Source organism: Protopterus annectens, chromosome 3.part0 (genome assembly GCF_019279795.1).
Source record: "Protopterus annectens isolate FY-2018-M chromosome 3.part0, PAN1.0, whole genome shotgun sequence".
Taxonomy (NCBI): domain Eukaryota; kingdom Metazoa; phylum Chordata; order Ceratodontiformes; family Protopteridae; genus Protopterus; species Protopterus annectens.
Window position 1 is genome coordinate 755,083,919 of NC_056731.1, and position 25,137 is coordinate 755,109,055.

At 39.0% G+C, this 25,137-nt stretch overlaps 1 protein-coding gene across 1 annotated transcript in view; it reads left to right on the top strand.

The window, feature by feature from the left end:
- Nucleotides 1-25,137, top strand: part of LOC122796926 (collagen alpha-6(VI) chain-like) — a 1,619,258-nt gene that overhangs the window by 1,256,384 nt on the left and 337,737 nt on the right. Inside the window, exon 30 of the mRNA XM_044065693.1 lies at nt 17,062-17,112. Coding sequence (XP_043921628.1) covers nt 17,062-17,112 — 51 coding nt within the window. The remainder of the gene's footprint in view (nt 1-17,061; nt 17,113-25,137) is intronic.

Sequence of the window (25,137 nt, forward strand, 5' to 3'; positions counted from 1 at the left end):
GACCAGGGAGTTCCTCCAGTCATGGGATTTTACTCTTTTTTTCAACAGTTTCTTTCTTCTGTTGTAGAGTTTGTTTATGGCAGAGGACCACCAGATTGGCTTTCTTTTTTTGGGAGATAGCATCTTGGTTCTATTAGGGATAGCATGATCTATGCACTCGTGTAAGTGCTTATAAAGTGCATTTCTGTAGGATTCAGCAGTCGTACCTCTATTGTCCATCTGCATGGGTGCCATGAAGTTTGCCACTTCTGTCTTAAGAAGTGTGAAGTTGACTTTGGAGAAGTTTTTATGGTGGATTTCCTAATTGGGGGTGGGGGCTGGATGTGGATGTCTAGGGTGATTAGCTTGTGGTCGGATCTGACCAACGAGAAATTGACCTCTGGTGTGGAACACTGGTTGCCCATGTTTGCAATGACCAGGTCTAGGATATTGCTGACCCTGGTGGGGGTGTGAATAAGTTGATCCAAGGCATTAGAATTTATGAATTTCAGAAAATGTTGAGTAAAAGAGTTGGTACATGAGTAGTTTTCCCAGTTAATGGTGGGGTAGTTGAAATCACCCATTATTAGGATGTTGGGTTGTACCCTAATACTTTCCAGTGTATCAAGAAATGAGGAGTGGGAATCCTGGGGCATGGTGGGGGGGGGGTCTGTAGAAAGCTACAGTTTGGATTGCGGTCTTCCCCAGAGTTAGTTGCACTTGGATAATCTTGGATGCATTATGCTGTGCAACTAGCCTGGAGGTGTGGATATCCTTAATGAATATGGACATGCCTCCACCTTTAGTGCTTCGTTCCGGGTTAGGTGGCCGAAAGGTTTGGTATGAATTATAGCCTGGTAACGCAGGGGTGTTCTCTGGAGCTTTGAAACAGGTCTATGTCACTGCACAGATGTCAATGTTCTCTATTTTAAGGAGTGCCTTGACTGAGTGCATTTTGAAGTTTAGACTTCTAGCATTGAGTAGCATTACCCTCAGATTTTGCTTGCTTGTACCTGTTATGGTGGTGAATTTGTCATTTGAACCTTGCCTAAAAAAGGCACTATAGGGGTGGCAAGAGCCTTTGCCAGTATCCGGAATCCCAAGGGCGACAGGTGCAGGCCATCTCTGACAAAGCATCGTGGTCTGTCGATCATGTCGTCCCAGGCAGACAAATACTGGATCCCCTTAGAATGACACCAGAAGCTTAGCCAATTGTTGAAGTCAATCATTTTGTCCTTGTACTGTGGTATCATTCTGGGTGATGGCAGGATGCTACTCAGAGCTAGGGTCATACCTGCCTGGGCTACAAGATTGGAGAGCTCCACAATGTCTCCTTTCATGTAGACCAGGGAAGTACATCTCAGGTCATTTACACCAACATGGACAATGACAGTGTCATATTTGTACTTGTTTTGAAGTGACCTGAGTGCGTGCATTATGTAGCGGATCCTGACACCTGACAGGCAGCTGACAGTAACTTTTTCCTTGTTTAGCCTGGTGAGTGGAACATCAGTTTGCCTGATTATAGAGTCACCTATGACTAGAGTGTTGGGTACGTTGTTATGCCTTATGGGCTGTGGTTGAGTGGCACACTGAGTTTGTGGGCTATGTGTAATTTTGGTTGTGTTGGGGGCTGGTGTTTGCTTGCGTTTCTGCTTTGGAGGTCCCTGATGCTTGGGCAAGTTTTTTATTGAGAGCCTCTGTGAATGTAGTGTGTGTTTTGTGTTTCTATGTGTGTGTTTTGATGGTGTAGGTTTTGAGGGACTATGTGATGAGTGTGGTGTGGTGCAAGTGTTTACCTTCTCCTCTTGACTGTCTAGTCCAGTCTTGGGTGAAGACAGCTTTGCTTCTACTTTGGCTATATAAGTGCATCTTTCACAGGTTGTAGTGTTGGATGGTAGGAGGAGAGGGTTGTCTGTGTACATGAGGTAATTGCTGCATTGCCCCAAGATGCCCAGATTCATCAGGTAGTCAGGAGAAATCACCAGGAGCTGACCCTTAGACATGCCTGGATAGGTGCTTTTTTATTAAGTACTAAAAACTGCTTTCCTCTAGACAAGTGAGGAAAGTTGAGTGCTGTAATAATTTGCAGATTATTTAGTGCTTGCAACAAGTTCTGAACAAGTGCTTATTTCCAAGAAACAGATTTGTGTGCTGAAACTAGAAAACTGGCTAGTTCTAAGAAACAAAATTAAGCTAGAAGGCTTCCCTCCAACACAGAAAGGCTTGGGGGCTCAGAACCCTACAAACAGTCTAGACCACTTACAGGAAAGGCAGGAAACAAGTTTAACATTTTTTTTTTCTTTCCCAGATGCTCTCTTTGTACACAGTAGGAGTGCCTGAAATCAGAATATGATCTCACTGCACTCAGTTGAGTGAGCAAATGAGATGGGCCCAGAAGGAGTATCCAAACACAAATTTACAAGAGGGGTGGGCAGTTTCAAAGCCACCAAGATTAACACCAAAACAAAACCAGGGAGGATGGGTGGAGAACTAACTGAAAAAACAGAGTCAAAACTTTCAGTACAGTTAATATTCAATGCAACACAAATATAAATCAATTAAAATGCTGTATTATTTGAAAACAGTGCAGATAAAAGGTACTTAAATTTTCCCAGTTTTATTCTCAGCTGTGCGGAGTCTGCATGTCCTCCCTGTGTTCACATAGGTTTTCTCCAGGTGCTCTGGCTTACTCCCATATTCCAAATACATGCATGAGGTGGATTGGGTACTTATAAACTGGTTATAGGTGTGAGTGTGCATGCAAGTGTGTAGTATGGAAGAACTACCTTGGCAGGGATTGCCACCTAGTTGTGTAAATCTTGGCTCTAGGAAAAAGGGGTTGTGGATGGATGGGTATATACATATATGTGTGTGTGTGTGTTTTATATCCAACACTTAAGGTGCAATATCTCCTTCTAGGTGCACAGTATATATCACATACAAAAAAACACTTTTCAGCACTCAAAAATATGTAGAATATCAAGGCTTTAATACAGGCAGAAGATCAGAAATGATAGACTGGTTTGACAAATAGCGTCATCAGTGATATCACCATTTCTTTAAATTTCTAAGCACTAATCAGTCAAATGATCTATTATCTATTTGGCAAACCCACTAATACACCCCTTCAAATGCTCGGTCTTCAATATCTTAGGTTCATAGGTAAGTACTAGGCTATCTGCCCGAAGGCATTTATAAGCCTAGCCGGAATGTGTTGGCTTTCGCCACCCCCTTAGATTAGTTCCCTGTGTCTTTGTCCAGCAGAGGCATTGAAGTGATCCCCAGGGGTATACTTTCTGTTTCCCATTAACTCATCAAGGTTTCTCTTGAAGAGGGTTAGCAAGGAGCTCTGCCTAATGTAGATTGGAATCTTGTTCCAGAGCATGGGAAGTTTCTGGGACAGAAATCTATCCCTCCAGCACATCCTATTTATTGTTGTGGCGAGGTTTAGATCCCTAGAGCGTGTGGCTCTAGGGAATATGGCTTTCTTTAGGTGGAGCATGTCCATCAGTTCTGGGTTGGACATGGCCTTGTATGTCAGGCAGAGATTACTTCTGAGTAGGCGGTATGCAACCGAATACAACTGGAGTTTCTTCAGTCGAGCTGCATAGGGCATTTGTTTGAGGCCAGTGATCCTCTTGGTGAGGTACTTCTGTGGTCTTAACAGCTGTTGCAGGTGTCTTTTAAGGTACATCCCAAATGGGGCGTTGTACTCTATGATGGGTTTGATGAGTTATGCTTAAAGGGGCACCATGACCTCTTTTGATCTGGATGCAAACCCTTTTGTGATTAGGTGGGCCATATAGAAGGATTTTCTAACCACTTTGGCAATGTGATTATCAAAGGAGAGGTTACTATCTACTTGGGTCCCCAGATCCCTTATTACGTCTTCCTTATTTAGGAGGCTACCACCTATGTGGTAGTTTGTGGGTACTTTGTTTTTTCCAAAAGGGATGACTATGCACTTTTTGGCATTTAGCTTGAGGCCATGGTTTTGACATCAGGTATCTGTTTAAGTGAGACCCTTTTGGAGGATGTCTGTGTCAGCCAGAGAGTCAATTATAGCCCCTAGTTTGCAGTCGTCAATGAACCGGGTCAGCCATATTCCTCCTGTGCTTGCCTGTACCTCTGAGAAGTATATGCTGAACAGGAGGGGTCCTAGGACTGAGCCCTGGGGAATGCCACTTGTAACCAGTTTAGAGTCAGACCTACTCCCACTACTCTTATCATGTGGATTCTGTCCGTGAGCCAGTTGGCAACCCATCTCGTGACGTAGGGGTTTATGTTCAGGCTGGTGAGCTTGCCTATAATACCTGAATAGGGAATCATGTTGAAGGCCTTTGCAAAGTCTAGGTAGGCTGTATGGACCACCTTTCCCTCATCTATAGCCTTGGTAAAAGTCTCAAAGAAGTCCACCAGGTGTAGAAGGCATGATCTGCCTTTAACAAAGCCGAACTGGGTAGGGTCCAGTGTTTGGAGGTTCCAAATGTCTCTGTTAATGAGATCCATGATGATGTGCTCCATAGCCTTGCAGACCAAGCTAGTCAGGCTTATAGGGCAATAGTTCCCGGGGTCTGTTGTGACTACACCTTTGTGGAGCTTAATAACCATTGCTGTAAGCCACTCTATGGGCATGTAGCCTGTCGAGAGGCTGTATTTGAACAGTGTGTTTAGATGAGGGGTTAGTTCATCTTGGAGCTCATGTAGGATGTAGACTGGGACATCGTTTGATCCCACTGATGCTATGTTTTTGGCTTTGAAGAGGGCTGTTTTAACCTAAGTGTCTATGATTTCAGGTGTGCTACATTCTTTTGGTAAAGTTATGGGCCCTTTTGGAGATGAGAGGGGGTTGACGTTTGCACTGAACTTGTCTGCCAGGATGTTGGCGATGTCGGTCGGTTTGGTGTATTTTGTGCCATTCTGCACTAACTACGAGCAGATCTGGGAATTGCCACATTAGATTATTGACATAGCTAATGAATGCCTTGTGGTTATCTTTGGAGTCCTTGGCAATTTTGCTTTCGAAGCTAGCCTTGGATGATTTTATGAGGGATCGTAGTTTCTTGCTGATACTGATCAGGGATGTCTTCCCTTCTTGGGATTTTACTCTTTTCTGTACTAGTTTTCTCCTTCTATTGTATAGCTTGTTTATGGCAGGGGTCCACCAGACTGGTTTCCTTCTTTTGGAGGAGTGAGTCTTGGTTTGGCTTGGGATAGCACGATCCATGCATTCTTGTAGGTGCATGTAGAGTACATTAGTAAAGGATTTTGCCACTTGGACAGCGTTATCCTTTAGCATGGGGGCTTTGAAACTTTCCACCTTGATCTTAAGTAATGTGAAGTTTGATTTTGAAAAGTTTTTCACAGTGGTTTCTTTTTCCAGGGGTGGGGGCAGAATGTGGATATCCAGAGTGATTAGTTTATGGTCAGATCTAACCAGCAAGGGGGTGACCTCCAGTGTGGAACACCGGTTGCCCATGTTGGTGATGACCAGATCCAATATGTTGCCACCTCTGGTGTGGGTGTTAACCAGTTGATCCAGGGTGTTTGAGTTTATAAATTCTAGGAAATGTTGGGCAAGGGAGTTTGTACTTGAGTAGTTCTCCCAGTTAATGTTTGGGTAATTGAAATCACCCAATATTAGGGTGTTTGGTAGGACCTTTATGCATCCCAGTGTTTCCAGAAATGCAAAATGGGGGTCGTGGGACATGGTGGGTGATCTAAAGCAAGCTACAATTTGAATTGCAGTTTTGCCCATTAGTTGCACGTGGATGATCTCTAAAGCATCGTGCTGTGCCACTAACCTGGAGGTGTGGGTATCTTTGATGAATATGGAAACACCCCCGACTTTTGTATTTCGGTCCGGGTTTTGTGGGCAAAATGTATCATATGAATTGTAGCCTGGTAGTGCTGGGGTGCTCTCTGGAGCCTTAAACCAGGTTTCTGTTATAGCACATACATTGATTGTCTCCATACTGAGGAGTGCCTCAAGTTAATGCATTTTGAGGTTTAGACTTCTGGCATTGAATAGCATTACCCTAAGTTTTTTGTTACTTGTGCTATTTACGGCGGTGGGTTTGTCTTTTGAGCCTTGTCTAAAAAAGGCACTATGGAGGTGGCAAGAGCCTTGGCCAGTATTCGAAAGCCTAGGGGTGACAGGTGCAAGCCATCTCTAGCGAAGCAGTGTGGCTTGTCGAGCATGTCATCCCAGGCTGACAGACACTGGATCCCCTTTGAATGACACCAGAAGCTTGGCCAATTGTTGAAATTGATCATTTTTTCTTTATGCCATGGTATCATTCTTGGTGAAGGCAGGATGCTACTCTGGGCCAGGGTTATACCTGCCTGGGCTACGTGATCAGAGAGCTCCTCCATGTCTCTTTTCATGTTGTCCAGGGAGGTGCGGCTCAGGTCATTCACACCAACATGGACAATGACAGAGTTGTATTTGTACTTGTTCTGGAGTGACCTGAATGTTTGTGTTATGTGGCGGATCCTGGCACCTGACAGGCAGCTAACAGTAACCTTCTCCTTGTTCAGCCAAGTGAGTGGGACGTCAGTGTGCCTGACTATAGAGTCATCTATTACTAGTGTATCGGGTATGTTATTTTGCCTTAAGGGCTGTGATTGCATGGCACACTGGTTTTTGTGAAGTATGTGTTTCATGGTTTGTGTTGGGGGGGCAAAGGTTGCTTGGATGTCTGCTTTGGAGGAGGTCTCTGTTGCTTTTGCAGATTTTTATTTAGAGCCACTGAGTGTGTTTTTGTGTATTTATGTGTGTTTTTTGCCGGTGCTGGTTTCATAAGTCTATGTGAGACTCATGGTGTGATGCAAGTAATTCCCTTCTCCTTTTGACTGTGTGGTCCAGTCTTTGGTTGAGAGAGCTTAACCTCCAGTTTGGCTGTATAATTGCACCTCTTGCATGTATTAGTGTTTGGTGGTAGGAGGAGAGAGTTGTCTGTGTACATGAGGCAGTTGTAACATTGCCTCAAAATGCCCATATTCACCAGTTGGACCAGAGAGTACACCTGAAACTGCCCTTTGGCCATGCCTGGATAGGTACAGTGAACTGTTTTGCTGTTGGCTGTTAAGGTCAAATAGAGAGCCTTGTCCTTCTCTACAGTATAGGGGGGTCTAGTTCTAAGGTTTATTAGTGCTTGCTATGAGTTTTGAACAAGTGCCAGGCTGAGAAGTGAATGGTTTGACTGCTTAAGTTGAAGGTTTGTCTAGTTCCAAGGGAAAATTGAAGAGGAGACTTTGTGGAGCCATGAATAGTTATACCCTAGCTAACCGGCGCTGCCTGACGTGCAAAACCACCCAAATGCGGGTTTTATAGCAGGGAAATTAAAGAGATAGAAATTAGCCCAAAATAGCCAATAAACTACTTATTTCGGGGCTGGAACCACTCCTCCAGGGACAGACAGGCTGCTCAAAGCTCCCCTCTCTCACAGTAAACAGAGAAACTTCCTTCTATCCAAGTAAGGTAGGGGCAAACAGAGAAACTTGTAACACAGCCCTGAATTCAGCACTAACCTGAAAACTGGACTATACTAGCTTAGAAAGGTGGGAAAACTAGTATTTTTTTGTTGTTGTTTTGTTTTATATCCAACACTTAAGGTGTATATAAGTATGCTTAATTTTGTAATAGTTTCCTTTATTTCATATGAATACACTTTGATTAACAAATACATGTGTAATTGTTAATGTGTATTAGCTTATGTGTATTACTAAATATCTGTTTCTTCCTGAAAAAGTTTTTTTTACTAAACCCTGTTGGACAAACCCAGTAAACAAAAGCAAAATAAAATTAAATTAAAAAAAGTAAATAAAATAAAGAAGAAGACAGGGAGCAGTAGCTGTGAAAGGGCATGTCTTGGGGTACATGAACACTGAATGAAGGAGACTTACGTTTTTTCACAAGACTGTACTTAGCAGAAGAAGAATTAGAGTACACAGGCTTAATGGAATGGGGAAGCAGTGAAACTTAGTGAATTAAGGTACTCTCATTTATATATGGTAGTTTTCTTTTCTTCCAAAAGTTCATTTTATTTTGTTTTCACAGCTTTTTTGCATGCCAATTAGTAGCACGTTGCACTAAGAGTAAACAGAGGTACTTTAAGCCTTAGTCTATTACAAGTATGACTTTTGTAATCTCCAGAAGCAGTCGATTGGAAGACTGTATCTTTGTCTATTGTGGTTTTACAACAAGCAACTATGTCTGATGTCTGCCTTGCTAGCCATCTTTAGAGGTAGCTATAAGCCAGGTACATCTTTCTGCACAGACTGGAAAGCACTTCACTTCTACGGATCTACAGGAACAGACAGCAAGATTACATGCTTCTTTTAATTGTTTTGTGATCTTGTGGTATACAGTTGTCATTTTGTAGAATTCTTCCACTGGAAGGAAATAAGGATGCCGCTGCAATAAAAAGCAGCGATAGAAAGGCTGCACGTGAAGGATAACGTTGTCTTCATGGAAGAAGAAATTCTTCAGTGACTGGACTAGGACAGTTTCTTATGCATTTTTTCTCAATACTGATCACATGAATTGTGAAAATGAGTTTCTTATCCTTGATTCTGTTTAAAAATTTGAATGTCAAACTATTCACATACCTTTGTTTAGTGATAAATGTGAAATGAACATGTGTTAACAAATTTCAGGTCCAAACATTTTACTTCCATAAAGTAAAATCTTGGTCTTGGAATCAATTTATTATTTGGGATAGTGAGATGATGAGAGATTTTTGACTCATTTGAAATAGTTTATAATGCACTATGGATTTCACAGACACAGGTGAAGGAATTCAACAAGACTATGTCATCTACAGTATGATTGAGTAACAGAGGATGTGACATGGCATTTTATTAATTAATAAACGCTGGGAACAAGTGCAGTTTCAAGGCTGATCAATGTGCCACATCTACAGATGTGTTTCTGATTGGGGACCATACAAGCTGCATCTTATCTCTCCTGGCCTCCCAGATGTGAAAAGCACTCTTAGTACATTGCGGAGAAGATGCTGAGCAGTGTTTATGAGACTAATTAATGACTTAACAATAGATGTGCTAACCTTCTGATGTGTAAGAATGCTTATTCAGTGCTTGGTGGATATACAGCTTCCCATGAGGACAGACTTTCTTAAAGAGAAGCAGAGTAGCATTCTATGTACATTATTTAACACACGCTGATCTATTAGGGAGTCAACTATCATCAGCAAATGGCAGAAAGACACTGTATATTACCTATGGAATGGGGACAAACGCTCTTATTTTGGGATATGTGCACCACAATCATAAAGTTGTGACCAAGTTATTTCTGCGATTGTAGGCCTGGATGTTTGCCATTTCTTATTTAAGATATTGCTTGTATGAGGAATTTGGTGTTTACTGTCATGAGATGATAATGCTAACTAAACATTGCATGTTTTCATAACTTTCTTTCTTTCTTTGGTTACTGAATTTCTATGTCAACAGTAAAATAAGAAATGCATGTTGATTTTGGTAAACAGTTCTGATACTAACACACTTGATATTGTGTCAGGTGCCATTGGTAATCATATTTTAATCTATCTAACCTGTTCCCTCAAAAATAATTGTCCTCTCAAACTGCTGCTAAGAATTATCAGCACAAGACAGGTGTGAATCTCATGTAAGGTACAGATTGCAAAACAAGTCTCATGTAAGGTACAGATTGCAAAACAATACATTCAAGTGACAATGTGTTAATCTGTGAAAAAGGCGCATGACATGAATTACGCCCCTGAGCAGGACAGAAGTAAACTGAATCATGATTTAGTTTCCTTTTTTTTGGCCTAAGATATGAGGGTGAGCAATTAATATTGCAGGGTCAAAGTGCTAGGAAGAGTGTCTTAGTAATGAGTGGAAGTACGTGGACGAAGAGAATGAAGAAAGAGGATAGATTTAAGGAGGTGAAAAGAAATGGAAACGTAGTGCACCACATCAAGTCAAATGTGATGTTAATGTGCCCTTAAATGTTAAGGAGTGGAGGATGCAGCTACAGATAAACAAACTGTCAGTACTTTAAAAGTGTATTGACAGTTAACAGTGACATTTATAGTTTATTTAAAATGTTTTAGAAGGTAATATGCACATGTGGCTGAGTGAAATATTCAAATTAACTACCCCCAAAATTGATTTCCAGGCAGACGGTATAATTAATTTCTCGATGGGTAAAAAAAGGGAGATTGACTCCTTTAATGGGAGAGGCTGTTCTCAAATGAAGATGATATAGCACTTGCAGACAGTGCCAGTGGCATGCAGAGATAAAGCCCTGACTACTGATTGATTGACTGTTCTCAAATGAAGATGATAATGCACTTGCAGACAGTGCCAGTGGCATGCAGAGATAAAGCCCTGACTACTGCTCGATTGGCTGTTCTCAAATGAAGATGATATAGCACTTGCAGACAGTGCCAGTATCATGCAGTGATAAAGCCCTGACTACTGCTTGATTGGCTGTTCTCAAATGAAGATGATAATGCACTTGCAGACAGTGCCAGTGGCATGCAAAGATAAAGCCCTGACTACTGCTCGATTGGCTGTTCTCAAATGAAGATGATACAGCACTTGCAGACAGTGCCAATGGCATGCAGAGGTAAAGCTTTGATTACTGATGAGGCAACCTGAGTCAGACTAGTGGCTCTGGCAACATGATAACACTGCTTGGGGGATGGGCAGGCACATCCTGGTGGATGGGAGGGCAAAGCTGGCTGCATACACTGACATGCAACTCAGAAATGGAATATCAGTGAAGACTGTTGGCCTCAGAGTGGGAGAAGCACTTAGCAAGGCAGTGATGGGCGTTAGCCCTCATTACAAGTGTGCAGAATTATACATTTAAAGAAGGGGGAATTGGGGATCACTGCTTTGATGTGGTTCTGGCACATAATAGCACTGTAGAGAGGATGGGTGGGCATATCTTGGTAGAATAGGAGGGCAGAGCTGGTTGCATGCATTGTCATTATCACTCAATGTTGGAGTATCAGTGCAGATTGCTGGCTTCAGAGTGGGAGAGGGGCTCAGTAAGACACTGATGGACAGTAGCCCTCAAACAAGTATGTAGAAGTATACACTGAAAGTGGGGGGATTGAGAACCACTGCTTTGATGTTGTTCACGTTTCCTCCCACCCAAGGGGTGGGGTTAGGCATTCCAAATTCTGTCAGTCTTGAGAATCCAGCAAGAGCACACTGCCTACTTACAACTGCTCAAATGATGGCCTCCTTTAGAAAGCTCTTTCCTTGGCTCTGGGTAGAATCCCCAGAGTGGAGAAAAGAATGGGCAGTGTCTGATTAAGTGGAGACTTGGTGGTCAGCAGGTATGGAGGAAAATAATCTAAAAAAAGATAATACAGCAGTGGAGATGGATATTAAACACTAAAGCTGAGTGAGGTACCACTCAGAGCCCTTGCAACAGTTTAGGAAGGCTTTGAACTAGATGTAACACAATTAAGCAGTAATCTATGACTGGGTGTGGGTAAATCAAGATTCACCCACAGTTGGCATGTTTTGATCATGAGGGTGAAGTCTGAGGATTAAAAGATAAGGTTTTTTCAACAGTAGGACTAAGGTATCTTTGTTCTTTTACTGTGCAAAGTTAAATTGTCTTGTAAATGATTTTACTTCAAAAAGTATATTTTTGTGAAAAGTGGTAAGTAAATTATCGGCATGAAGAAACTCATCAGTTTAGAGTAAATCTGTGTGAAGGTCATTAACAGATAGGGAGCAAAAAAGGGGATTACGTAAAGAACCTTGAGTTACTCCTTTAGAGTGAGTACTAGTGGAAGACAGGAAACTGTCAGAGGAAAGGTATAAATGTTCTCTGGATGGATTGTTTTTAAACCTACACATATGATAACCAGCGAAAATAAAACTTGAATACCAAAAATTCACTGGGAGTCCACCAATGAGAGGAATATAGATGTTTAATGAAGAAAACCAGCAGCACAACGAAACAATAGCAATTCCAACAGCACAACGAACAAAAGCAATTTAACGCTTCAAATGACAAATAGCGTTTTCGTAATCCTTCATCAGAATAATGAAGCATATCACTGTGGCTGCCTTATATCCCTAGTCCAATTAAAATACTAATAGTAAAATTGATTTAATTGACTGATATTAATTAAATTAATGAAATAATTAACCTTAAAAAGCCATTAACTTGTACTAAAATACACAGTGAACAATATTAAAACTTTATCTGAACCACCATTAAAATACATTAATATATTTTCATGTGTAAATACATATGTTGTACTCACGGCTACTTCAATAATGTGAATGTATATTTATAAAATCTGTTAAAAATTGGTGTTTTAATATCAATGGTTAATTTAAAATAAGAATCCAAAAAATCAAAAAAATCATAATTGTGCCTGTCTTAGTTTTAATACAGGTTTTAGAGAAACCATGTCATTCAGACCTGGAGGGCTGGATGCTTCTAACCAAAGTTGCCAATACAGTTCACGATATTCCAGGCGTGTTTTCCACATACCACCCCTCACATCTTTACCTACAGTTTCAAGAACAAAAAATGTGTACTTTGCTCCATTACAATTTAAGGAATGCCTGTATAGTGCATTGTTCATATTTTGCTTGCTAATTTCATAGTGATGCTCGTAGATTCTATTTTTTAGTTTCCTTTCAGTCTTGCCTATGTAAAAAGAATCGCATAATTTACATAGAGCAAGATATACTAGACCATAGGTATGACAATTTGCATAACATTTACTATACAGTTTCTTATTTCTACTAACTAATTCCAATTGGGATGCGTTATACAAAAAACTACACTGCGAGCAAGACCCACATTTATATGTCCCAAATTTCCTACCCCTGTTGGCAGAATAATTTTTACTACTTGATTCAAATAAGTTTTTGAAATTCATATCCTTCTTATAAGTGAAATTCAAAGGACTGTCTCTTAATATGTCAATATCTGTAATATCCTGAAATTTTGACCATTCTCTTGAGACCACATTCTTAATAATCCCAGAATCCCCATTATAGTCCAGGATAAAGGTATCATGCTTATTACTATCAGCTAAGGAATCCTGAACTGGATGTATAATGTTGTTAGATACTTTTCCCAGAATAGGAGAAAACCTGTCCTTTCTACCTTCATTAACTTCATTTTTCATTGCTTCAATAAGGAAAAGCGGGTAACCTCGGTCAAGAACATATTACTAATTGTTAACCTCGGTCAAGAAACATATTACTAATTGTTTCACATTCTATACTGAAAGTATCTTCTTCTGAGGTCATCCTGCTTGCTCTAACAAGTTGCCCTTTTATCAAATAAGGGCAACTTGTTAGAGCAAGCAGGATGACCTCAGAAGAAGATACTTTCAGTATAGAATGTGAAACAATTAGTAATATGTTTCTTGACCGAGGTTAACAATTAGTAATATGTTTCTTGACCGAGGTTACCCGCTTTTCCTTATTGAAGCAATGAAAAATGAAGTTAATGAAGGTAGAAAGGACAGGTTTTCTCCTATTCTGGGAAAAGTATCTAACAACATTATACATCCAGTTCAGGATTCCTTAGCTGATAGTAATAAGCATGATACCTTTATCCTGGACTATAATGGGGATTCTGGGATTATTAAGAATGTGGTCTCAAGAGAATGGTCAAAATTTCAGGATATTACAGATATTGACATATTACGAGACAGTCCTTTGAATTTCACATACAGGAAGGATATGAATTTCAAAAACTTATTTGAATCAAGTAGTAAAAATTATTCTGCCAACAGGGGTAGGAAATTTGGGACATATAAATGTGGGTCTTGCTCGCAGTGTAGTTTTTTGTATAACGCATCCCAATTGGAATTAGTTAGTAGAAATAAGAAACTGTATAGTAAATGTTATGCAAATTGTCATACCTATGGTCTAGTATATCTTGCTCTATGTAAATTATGCGATTCTTTTTACATAGGCAAGACTGAAAGGAAACTAAAAAATAGAATCTACGAGCATCACTATGAAATTAGCAAGCAAAATATGAACAATGCACTATACAGGCATTTCTTAAATTGTAATGGAGCAAAGTACACATTTTTTGTTCTTGAAACTGTAGGTAAAGATGTGAGGGGTGGTATGTGGAAAACACGCCTGGAATATCGTGAACTGTATTGGCAACTTTGGTTAGAAGCATCCAGCCCTCCAGGTCTGAATGACATGGTTTATCTAAAACCTGTATTAAAACTAAGACAGGCAAAATTATGATTTTTTTTGATTTTTTGGATTCTTATTTTAAATTAACCATTGATATTAAAACACCAATTTTTAACAGATTTTATAAATATACATTCACATTATTGAAGTAGCCGTGAGTACAACATATGTATTTACACATGAAAATATATTAAAGTAATGTATTTTAATGGTGGTTCAGATAAAGTTTTAATATTGTTCACTGTGTATTTTAGTACAAGTTATTGGCTTTTTAAGGTTAATTATTTCATTAATTTAATTAATATCAGTCAATTAAATCAATTTTACTATTAGTATTTTAATTGGACTAGGGATATAAGGCAGCCACAGTGATATGCTTCATTATTCTGATGAAGGATTACGAAAACGCTATTTGTCATTTGAAGCGTTAAATTGCTTTTGTTCGTTGTGCTGTTGGAATTGCTATTGTTTCGTTGTGCTGCTGGTTTTCTTCATTAAACATCTATATTCCTCTCATTGGTGGACTCCCAGTGAATTTTTGGTATTCAAACCTACACATATATAATCACAAAAGCTGCAAGAACTAAGATTGCACTTATTAAGCTATGACTGACATTGCTGGAGACTTTTTTTAGGTCTAGAAAGATTGTGCCCTTAGGTAGATCATTTTCCATGTTTGAAATTATTTTTTGTCTTTAAATGAGTATATGGCAATGTTTGTACTCTATCTGAGTTGAAAGCCATATTGTTTGTTAATAAGAATATTGGAAGTTTAAATTTTGTCTATTTTGTTGCTAGAAGAGCTTTTCAAAAAATTGGCTATAGGAAAATATTGGAACTAGGACAAAAATCATTTAATGAGGAAGGGCTGGTAATTTTTGGAAGCGAGATAACAAGGCAATATTTGGAGCTATGCATAATTATATTATATTAGTGATGAGAAGTAGGTTAGAGATGAAAGTGAGAAGTTTGCATAAAATGTCAAATCTGTAATGAAGCAGTTTTACAGTTTATGAAAGCATTACTTGCAGGTACAGCATAAGTTGTTAAAGAATTCTTTAATTGCCTTTGATGATATTGTTTTGAAGTAAAATGGAGCTTGTTAATCAGATTGTGCAAATGACGGTGGGAGTATTTGAAAATAGCTGAAAAGAGTTTGGGGGAATTTTAATTTTACTGGATTGGAGATATAATTTCAGGCAGAAGGAAACTAGAACAATATAATTTAAAAAAATGCACAAGGAGATGCGTTTTATACCTTTCCAGAAATGTTTAAATTGTTACAGAAAGGAGAGATGATTTACCTTAAATAAAAGACTTTAGCTTCACTGGTTTTGATTCCAATGTTTGTTTTAATTTTGAGTAGCAATTATGAACATTGTTACTGTTAAACAATTTTGATGAATGATACGATTTGAAGTTTATTAGCAAGATGTCCTAGACAAATTTTTGTGATATATTTCTTGTTTTATAATTTTAAATGACATAAATGTCTACACAAATATTGTAGTCTCACCTCCCGTTATTTTCCTCAGTCATTTTTTTCTGCTATGTAATTCCATTTTGCATGTATTTCATCTATCAGTAAATTCTGTGCAGCTGAGCTGAATTTCTGCTCATTTCATTTTACAAGATTATCTGTGTGGGTCTAAGTACAGTTTTTTTAGCTATATTGCACAAAATGGGGGTGGCAAAGAAATAAAAAATACTGTTGATACTATAGATAGACAACTATAAAAATCATTCATTTGCTTATTTTGATTTATTCTGCTTGTTTGATTTGCACCTCATTTTGTGAAGATTTCTGTTTGTCTTGAGTCACACTTGTTTAAGCAAAGCATTATCAGTGTCTGTAGCTCAACAGGTAGTACGTTTACCTTTAATAATGAAAGACCAGAATACTATGGGGTCTGTTCCCACAGTACATTCTCAGATTAATTTTCCAATGCTAACTTCAATGCATCATAGTCTTAGACTGCAAAATGTATGTCATCTAAGCCTAAAGAGCTAGAAATGTTTTGGCAACCACTAAAGCAGAGCACCAGCTGGTATAATACAACTGAATCCAATGTCTGCAAATCGGTTTATCTGCCACTCAAAAGCATATCATTACACGGTAGTATAAAATGACATCCACTATCTTGATTTATTCAGTTTATTTTTCTGTTCTTTTAAAAAGTTCCTCATGTTTTTTGGGTTTTTTTTGTTTTTTTGTTGTGTTATACCAGAGCTACCTTCCCATTATACACAATGCACTGTGTAGGGCACTCTGTACAACGCTGGGCTTCTGGTACCAGTAATGAACTGAGACCACAGCACCACAAATTTGACAATTCAAACCAGGTCATAGGACTGGCATCTTAGTTCCTACTTTGTAATTATTTTACAGAATCATTGTTTAATAATGTAATAACAATAGTGCTTGTTGTGATTCCCCCCTTTTTCAATTCCAGTTCAACCATAACACTATTAAGCAACCAGCATAAATCAAAATACCACAGAGAACATTGTCTGCTATTAGTTAAAATATGGTCAATGTTATAGAAACGCATTTGTCATTGACAAATGTTTGTTGTTCATACTGTGTTACATTTTTCCACATATATATGCAGATGATCGTGATAAATAACCTGGTAAAGAGCTGATTTACAAGTGACTAGCCTGTCCTTTCTAAATGTAACATTTGTAAATGGGACATGAGCTTTACAAATGAAATTAGTATGACTGTATCAAAGTTGTCACAATGGAAACAATTTTTTTCATGTTATCAAAGTTGTCACTATGGAAACTATTTTTACATTTGATAACTTTTAAGCTATTGTGTTGGCATCTGCTACCAAACAGACACATTTTAATTTTGCATTTATGTTTTGCTGTATACAGGGCATAGATGGGAGAAATGGATATGGTATTAAAGGGCAAAAGGGAATTAAGGTAAGCCATATTGTTCCTTAGATGAAATCATAATCTTGTTTGGTATATAATTATTTATTATTCTGGACATTTCTCAGTTAAGGAGCATAACTGCTCATCAAAATGGTACAACTTCTTCAGCTTTATGAATTAGAAATGTTCCTGTTTCCCAGCATTTCTAGATGATGGTTAGGATGCACATAGTTCATTTTATAATGTTAGAATATCAGTACACGATGTAGTGCGTTACTAGAAGAACATGATATAACATCTAATCAGCTTTTAGTGTAATTCTTAATTCTTCTCATTAAAGATTCAAAGGCAATACTTTGCTGTGTGTAATCTGGGAGTAGCCCATAAGCTGATGCCTCAGGTTTAATGGTTGTACTGCATCAAAGTGCTCTGCTTGTGCAAATATATTGGGAGTCAGTGCACCTGTTAGACAACTTATGAGCAAAGGAAAGTTATTTCCTGCAGTAGTTTGTGTGTGTGTGTGTGTGTGTGTGTGTGTGTGTGTGTGTGTGTGTGTGTGTGTGTGTGTGTGTGTGTGTGTGTGTGTGTGTGTGTGTGTGTGCCATAGCTCTCAACCTTCCATCTCCAAAATGAGGAACACTCGCCCTCATAATGTGGAACAAATGGGCAAAATGTGGAACACATACTAATGGCTTGCTAACAACTTCAACTAAGAAGGTCATAGGATGGTTAAAATATGCTGGTTTTGCTTATAAAGAAGATCCTTTAATTAATTAATATGATTAATTTCTATTTACCATGAATTTCACTTAAAAAAATTCCTAACACTGAATGTGTGACAGACTCTTTCAATGTGGAACTTTGAGGAAGTTCGAGGAACATGAACTTTTTAAGACCCCAAATGAGGTATGTTCCTCGTAATGAGGTACACTTGAGAGGTATGTTGGGTGCCCCCCTGCACCCCCACCCCATGAGGGTCTCTGTCACCCACACACCTCCGTAACTTAAATATACCAACTCTGAGATCGCACTACAGTGCAGAAGAGGGAAAATTTCCCATTCTGCACTGTACGGAGATAGCAGTTCCTCTTGGTCGGCTTTTCAAAAGTCGATCACATGGTCTCGGCCATATGAAAGTTGACTTTCTGAAAAGTCAACCATGTGAAGGGGACCTATACATATATATATATATATATATATATATATATATATATATATATATATATATATATATATATACATATATAAAATGTGTGTGTGTGTGTTTATGAATTTGTGTATGTCTATAGCAATATCTATAGTGTGTGTGTGTGTGTGTGTGTGTGTGTGTGTGTGTGTGTGTGTGTGTGTGTGTGTGTGTGTGTGTGTGTGTGAATTTGTGTATGTCTGTAGCAATATCTATAGATATATGTGTGCATGTTTGTGGTCATTCTCATAAAACTATAGCCAGAAGACTGAACTGAGTCTTTTCAATCCATCAGTTTTGCCTGTTTTATTGCAGCTACATCTTCCTGCTCCAGTACTAATGAGTCATTTATCCACTGCTTTCTTGAAATTGTCTTTAGTTTTAACCTCTTGCATCCATTTTTGTGAACTCATTCCATCTGTCTTCAATGGTGTAGATTTCTCTCTCTAATCCAGAATAAGCCTTGACATCTTCAATTAACAGTTATTCATTCTACTTTATGCCATGTCCTTCCTTTTTTGCTACATCACCTCACATTTACCTGTGATTACTATGTCTCCCCATATCATATCTCACCTTTTCCTCTTTTTTCCACTGAACTCTATCGTACCCTTTCAGTATTTCCTCATATGGAACCTTTAACCATTCTATTGTCTTTTTATTTCATCTCTCCATACATGCTGTGCCCTCTTCCTTTTAGGGCCTCCAGAACTGGGCACAGTGTGTCACAAAGTTTTACAAAGGGAGAAAATGATATTCCTACTCCTTGAGTCTCCCTCTGTTGTTGTGAATCACAGAATTGTTTTTGCTCCTTGCTGCTGCTACCAACTTACACTGTTGCTGGTGTCCATTACTTCTGCAACAAATCCTTTTGTCTGCTCTTATGAAGAGTAATGCACTATCCTACATAGTTCCCCTCTGTTATCATTCCCTAGCTGGTTAATACAATGACCCACAGCCTCTCATTACTTGTCCCACTTCTGTGTTTCACATGAAGATTTCCTGGTGATTTGCTCCATCTTTTTCATTATCTATAGCTTGTGCTAGTGGTGTAGAGAGATAAAGCCATAAAAACAAACATATTAACTGTTTGAATGGCAAGAGGTGGTTCATTGCTGATGCCCATTGTAAACCCAGCCCTCAGGGTGTTATTGGGTGTGGGCAATGGTAAGGAATTAGTAGAAAACACTCTCCAACAGCAGTGTTTCACTGACCCATGGTCCTTGATGTCCTCACCAGTCCCTGACATGAGTTGGCATTATCCCAAGAGAGCCCAAGTTGGGTCAGGTGGTTAGATCTATTAGATGAGAAACGAAACTCGGAGCAGTTGATAGTCAGTTGTGGGAAGCCAAAAAGAAGTAAAAAAAAATCTATTCCTTTATTTCTTCATATCCAGAATGCTTGAATATTCCATATGGATTCTATTAAACTGAAATTCTCTTTTTATTGTCACCATTTTCCAACTACCACAAAGCCGGGTCTTTGGTTTTAGCTTCTCTCCCCTTTCCTGATTGTATCTGAAGATTTAGGAATGCATGTATCTACCAAGTGCCTTTCTTTCACCCTTTAGCCTGATTACCTGGAAGATGGAACTACCTCACCACTCTTTGTATTCACATTCTTTCCTTCTCCTTCATTTGCCAGTCACCCTATAATACAGTGTCAAATTTAGTCCTTTTTCTCTCATACACTGCTACCCACTCCCCCAGTTCTCATCATATCATTTCTGTATACTGTCTTTCTTGGTGTTATATCCCATTCCTTGTTACAGACTGACTAGATATATGTAATCCTATTAAGTTTGTAATCTCTACTCTTAGCAGTGTCTGCTAAACAAAGACAAATACATAAATAAAGCACATTTCCCTCCATTGTTCATCTGTAAATATCATCATTGAATCATTCTCTCTATACTGTTTTTACCTTTGTACCGTATTGTCTTCTCAAACCTAATATTGCCTTATATGTTTAATTTATTGTACTTTTCCAGTCTGTTTTAGAATCAGTTATAAAATCTGCTATTTGTGGTTTAACAAAATGACTTCCCATTCTCCTCATATCTTCCATGAACTCTAATATTAGACCAGTATATGCACCCTGATCTGAGCTCAGCAACTCAAAGTTGTGTCGAGCTTCATCCCATGTGAATACTTCATCTTATTTTACCATCCACTCCCTAAATCTCAGTTCTTTGTTCCTTCTTCTCCAAATGCTCACGTGAAGATATGTGAAAACTGCCAGCCTAACTAGATAGGATTTTGTAGATAATTCTGTCATTTGTAAATATTAATGTAAGCCACATGCTTGTTTTCTTAAATGTAAGAAAATTATGGTAAATGTTGAACTTCAAAAATGTAACCACATTGCACTCTGCTGGAGGAAAGCTGATAAGTCAAGCATTGTATAATTGTTTGATCTCAAAAGTCAGAGCCGAGATGTCTGAATGAAGGAATTCTTCCTAATGTTTTGAGACCAGAGTTAATGGCTAGAATTTACATGTATAATGTTTTTTATTGCTCTGGCTTCCTGGCCAGCTGCAAGATCAAAATGGCTGTTACACTCTGAGTTTCTGTTAGCCTGGGAAACAGAGAATAATGATATAATCTGAAATGAGTCAGTGGTACTGTGTTATCAATTTAAGGACAGAAAGAGAGAGAGAATCAGAGCATTTTGCATTTGTTTTCAGAACTGACAACATCACCCGCACTGCCTTTCATTATATGTAAGTTTATTTTAGAACTATGTTTGCTCTTAGATATAGATAGGAAATAGGAAGTATAGTCTAGCTGTTTTCTGTATTGATGTCAGAACGTTTCTACTGTATTATTTTAAGCATTTCTGTGTGATCTCTGAACTCTTGACTAGCACTGTGTAGTAAGAAGTATTGTCTTGTGTTCTTATTATTTATTATTAAATATTTTTAAACCTTTCAACTGTGGCTGTTTTACATAGAGATAATTTAAGCTATAGAGTACATTGGATGTATATAGTGATACTGTCCAAGCCACTCCAAATAAGCCTTGCTGTTCATCACACTTGCCATTTGGATAATAATATTGCACAGTAATAATTGGACACCCTTTGACAAGGGTCTTATTAGTAACTGATATTAGTGGTTGGTGGCTAGTGGTACTACCGTATAATCTGGGCAGAAGGGGCATAGCTGGAGAACCTGTGCCAGCCTTCCCCAGGAGTGTCTGTGTGTTTGTATATAACTCATATATCAAAGTGTGTGTGTGTGTGTGTGTGTGTGTGTGTATGTGTGTGTGTGTGTGTGTGTGTGTGTGTGTGTCAGCTACTTGGGCAGAGACAAGAAGCACTGGTTGGACAGAGAGGGTGCTGGAGGTTTTAGCTTGACCACTAGGCTGAGATCTGAACCCTACAGCTGTGCCAGTGGGGAGTCTTATTGGGAATCTGAAGAGAAAGGGAGAAACCAGTCCCAGACTGAGTGTGATCTCTGTGTGCTCTTAAGGAAAATTGTACTTTACTGGGTGTGTATTTGTTATCCCTCCCAATGTGGACACCACTCACTGGTGTTAGTGGTGAGGATTGAGGCTCCTTGATTGCTGAGCCAGTGCACAGGTGTCACAGCTCTTGACAGTCTCTCCTGTCTTTCTTATTTCTATATATAATATAACCTATTGATGTAAAGACTTACTTAATACTTTTATTTGTATGAGGTTGTACATACTATTCTTGGTATTAATTTCCTGGATTTTCCCAAATGTTGACTTGTGGCCCTGTTATTTCCTTGTTGAGCTCAATGCTATCATGTGCTGCCATTTGAGCACATAGTTCATATCCAGAATTAAATATGCTAATCTAAGTTGCATGGTCTTATAGTATGCCTCTAGATCTGGGAACCTCAAATTACCCTGTTCCTTAGTCAGTATAATTTTTTCCCTTAACATTCTTCTATTTTGTTATCCCAAATAAGCGTCTTAATTTCCTTTTCCATATTCTTCTGTATCTGGCTATTTAGTTGATACATATAAGCCTGACTTACATACAGAACCAGCAGGCCCAAAAACATCTTAATCTCTTGAATTTTATTAGCAGCATCTTTAAATCACAGTTTCCATAGTATTATCTTACTTATTATCTTTTTAGCTACATCCCATAATTCCTTATATACTTTTTCAACATCTCATTTCAACCAAGTATCTCATTCTCTCTTGATCCCATAAAAAGGAAAAACACTGTACCAGGTCAAAACCTTTGCTTTAGCATTATCCTGTGATACTATTAAAATACTTCAGTTTATCAAATGAGTTTTATATCATGATATTCATTATTCTCACTGTTGCAATAGTCTGTGGGTTGTATCCTGACAAGGACAGAGCAACAGGCCAGCTTCCAAAAGCTTTCACCTCCTCCCACAATGTCATTATGGCTGAAATTGATCACTTTTTGGGGGGGAGAGAACTATATAAACAGCTAGAGTGACTAACAATCTTCAGTACTTTCTTGCCATCTCATTCAGATGCATCTCTAAGGCTCTTCTGGTTCAGCAATCTTTTTAACACCTTTATTGAATTATCACTTGTAACATAGGCAAATTTTGATTTAAACAAAAGTACTCTTCCACTCTACTTGTTTTATTAAAGTAAGTGTATTTTAACTACATCGTTTCAACCTCCAAGGCTCTCACTGCAACCTGTACCCACTAGCTACATATACATCCTACTACAACATATAAAACCTTACTCTCTTTCCACTGACAACCCCCCAGCCAAATACTTGAAAACGGCTGCTAATGCCATTCCCTACCCAGTCAGTATTCTTATCAACAGATCCATCATTGAATCCCACAACCCCTCCCTCTGGAAAAAATCAATTGTATTCCCTTTACACAAAGGAGGAAAATTGAATGAATTGTCTAACTACCACTCCATTGCCATCCTAACTCCTGTTTACAAACTCTTAAAAAGTGTGCATACAAACAACTCCTTGACCACCTTATCCACAACAGAATACTTACACCCACCCAACATGCCTTCAGACCAGCACAATAACCACAGTAATATCCTTCATGGACACAATTAACAGAATAAGAGACTCTGGCCAGCTAACCTCAACACTATTTCTTGATCTATTGAAAGCCTTTGACACTGTCTCACACCCCAAACCCTTAAAGCAACTTTCTTCCCTTAGGTCTTTCTCGACCCTCTCAACAGTGGTTTTCTACCTACCTATCTAACAAGACAACAATGTGTAAAATGTCAAGGCTATCTCTCTCAATATCTAACCAACAAAACAGGAGTTCCACAAGGATCCATAGTTGGACCCCCACTATTCAGTACCTTCATAAATAGTCTCCATACTGCCTCCTGTCAAAGCTCCCTAATCCAATATGCCAATGACTCAACTCTCATGTCCTCTTCCAACAGCATAGTACATCTTAGACAAATAACCCAAACTGCCTTCTCCTCCACTGAGTCCTGGCTCAATAATGCACAGCTATTACTTAGTCCCAAAAAAGCAAACTCTTCCTTTTTACACTAAGGGCACTCTCAACTGACTTCAAGATATATTTGCTAAATAACATAGAAATTGAAGTAGTTCCACATGCCAAATTACTAGGGGTAACAGTAGACAATAAACTTACCTTTCACCTTCATACACATAACACTATGAACAAAACACACCACAAACTAGGGATGCTCTATCGGCACAAAAACTTCATGGATACAGCCACCAAAATAACATTAGCCCCAATCTACCTGCTACCTTCCTTACTATATGGTGCCCCCATTTTAACCAACCTTCAGAATACACTAAGAAGCAAGCCTGAATCCTGCTACAATAAAATCACTAAATTTGCAACAGGCGTATCGTACTATAAACAGCACTGTACTGCTCTTATCCCCCTCAACTGGCTCGAACGCCCCAACATCTAAACTACCTCCAACTAACAGTTGCCCATAAAATTATCTATAAGCCTGAAGTCTGTCCTGCCTTAAATTCAATACTCCAAATCTACACACCTAGCCGGGCTCTCCGCTGTGAAGGCAAACAGCTTTTAATTCTATATAAACCAAACAAAACTGCTGGACAATGTCTGTACTCCTACTCAGTGGCCAAACCATGGAATGTATTGCCCTTATATATCAGAACCAGGGGTGGCTCGTACTATAGGACTGCAGGACTGCAGCCCCCCCACCTAGAAAACAAAAAGAAAACAAACAAAAATGTAAAGAAAACAAAAGAAAAAAAATATTTAAAATTGCGAGTGCCGGAAATCTGCACATGCACGCACGCACTGGCAACTCGAGACAGAACTCTAGACTGCCTTTGTCAGCAGTCCAGATAGAAAGGAAGGCATCTCTGCCCCGCAGATGGCCAGAAGTCTGTGCGGTGATGACCGCACAGAACAGAGGATCTTTGGACTGTTTCATCTACAGGCTAGACCAATCAGGAGAGAGGTGAGGTGAGTTTTGAGCTCTCGCGGGGCTGGATTTGACTGTGCGGGTGACTTGGAGCTGGATTTAGTACATGCTTGCTATCGCAGGGCTGGATTTGATTGGACTGCATGGGTGACTTGGATATTCAACCTCCATGCACAGGTTCAGTCAATGGCGTCAAGTTTAGTTTAGGCAGAGTTCAAGAAGGATGGTGTACCGTCATGGCACAATAGAAGCCACGTTTTTGGATGTAACAACCAGAACCCAGCAAAATGCGTTGTTTTAGGACAAGAAAAAAGGTAAAGTAAGCAATAACTTTACTATTAAGAAAACGACATAGTATGTAAAACAGGAACTGAAACTACTAAACACCACTTGTTAAAGTACAGTACAGGATGACAGTTGTAAGAGAAAGTTATTTCCCTTCAGTGAAACAAGGAATCTGAAGCACTTGTCTGTCATAAAGTTTTGAACTGTTTGCAA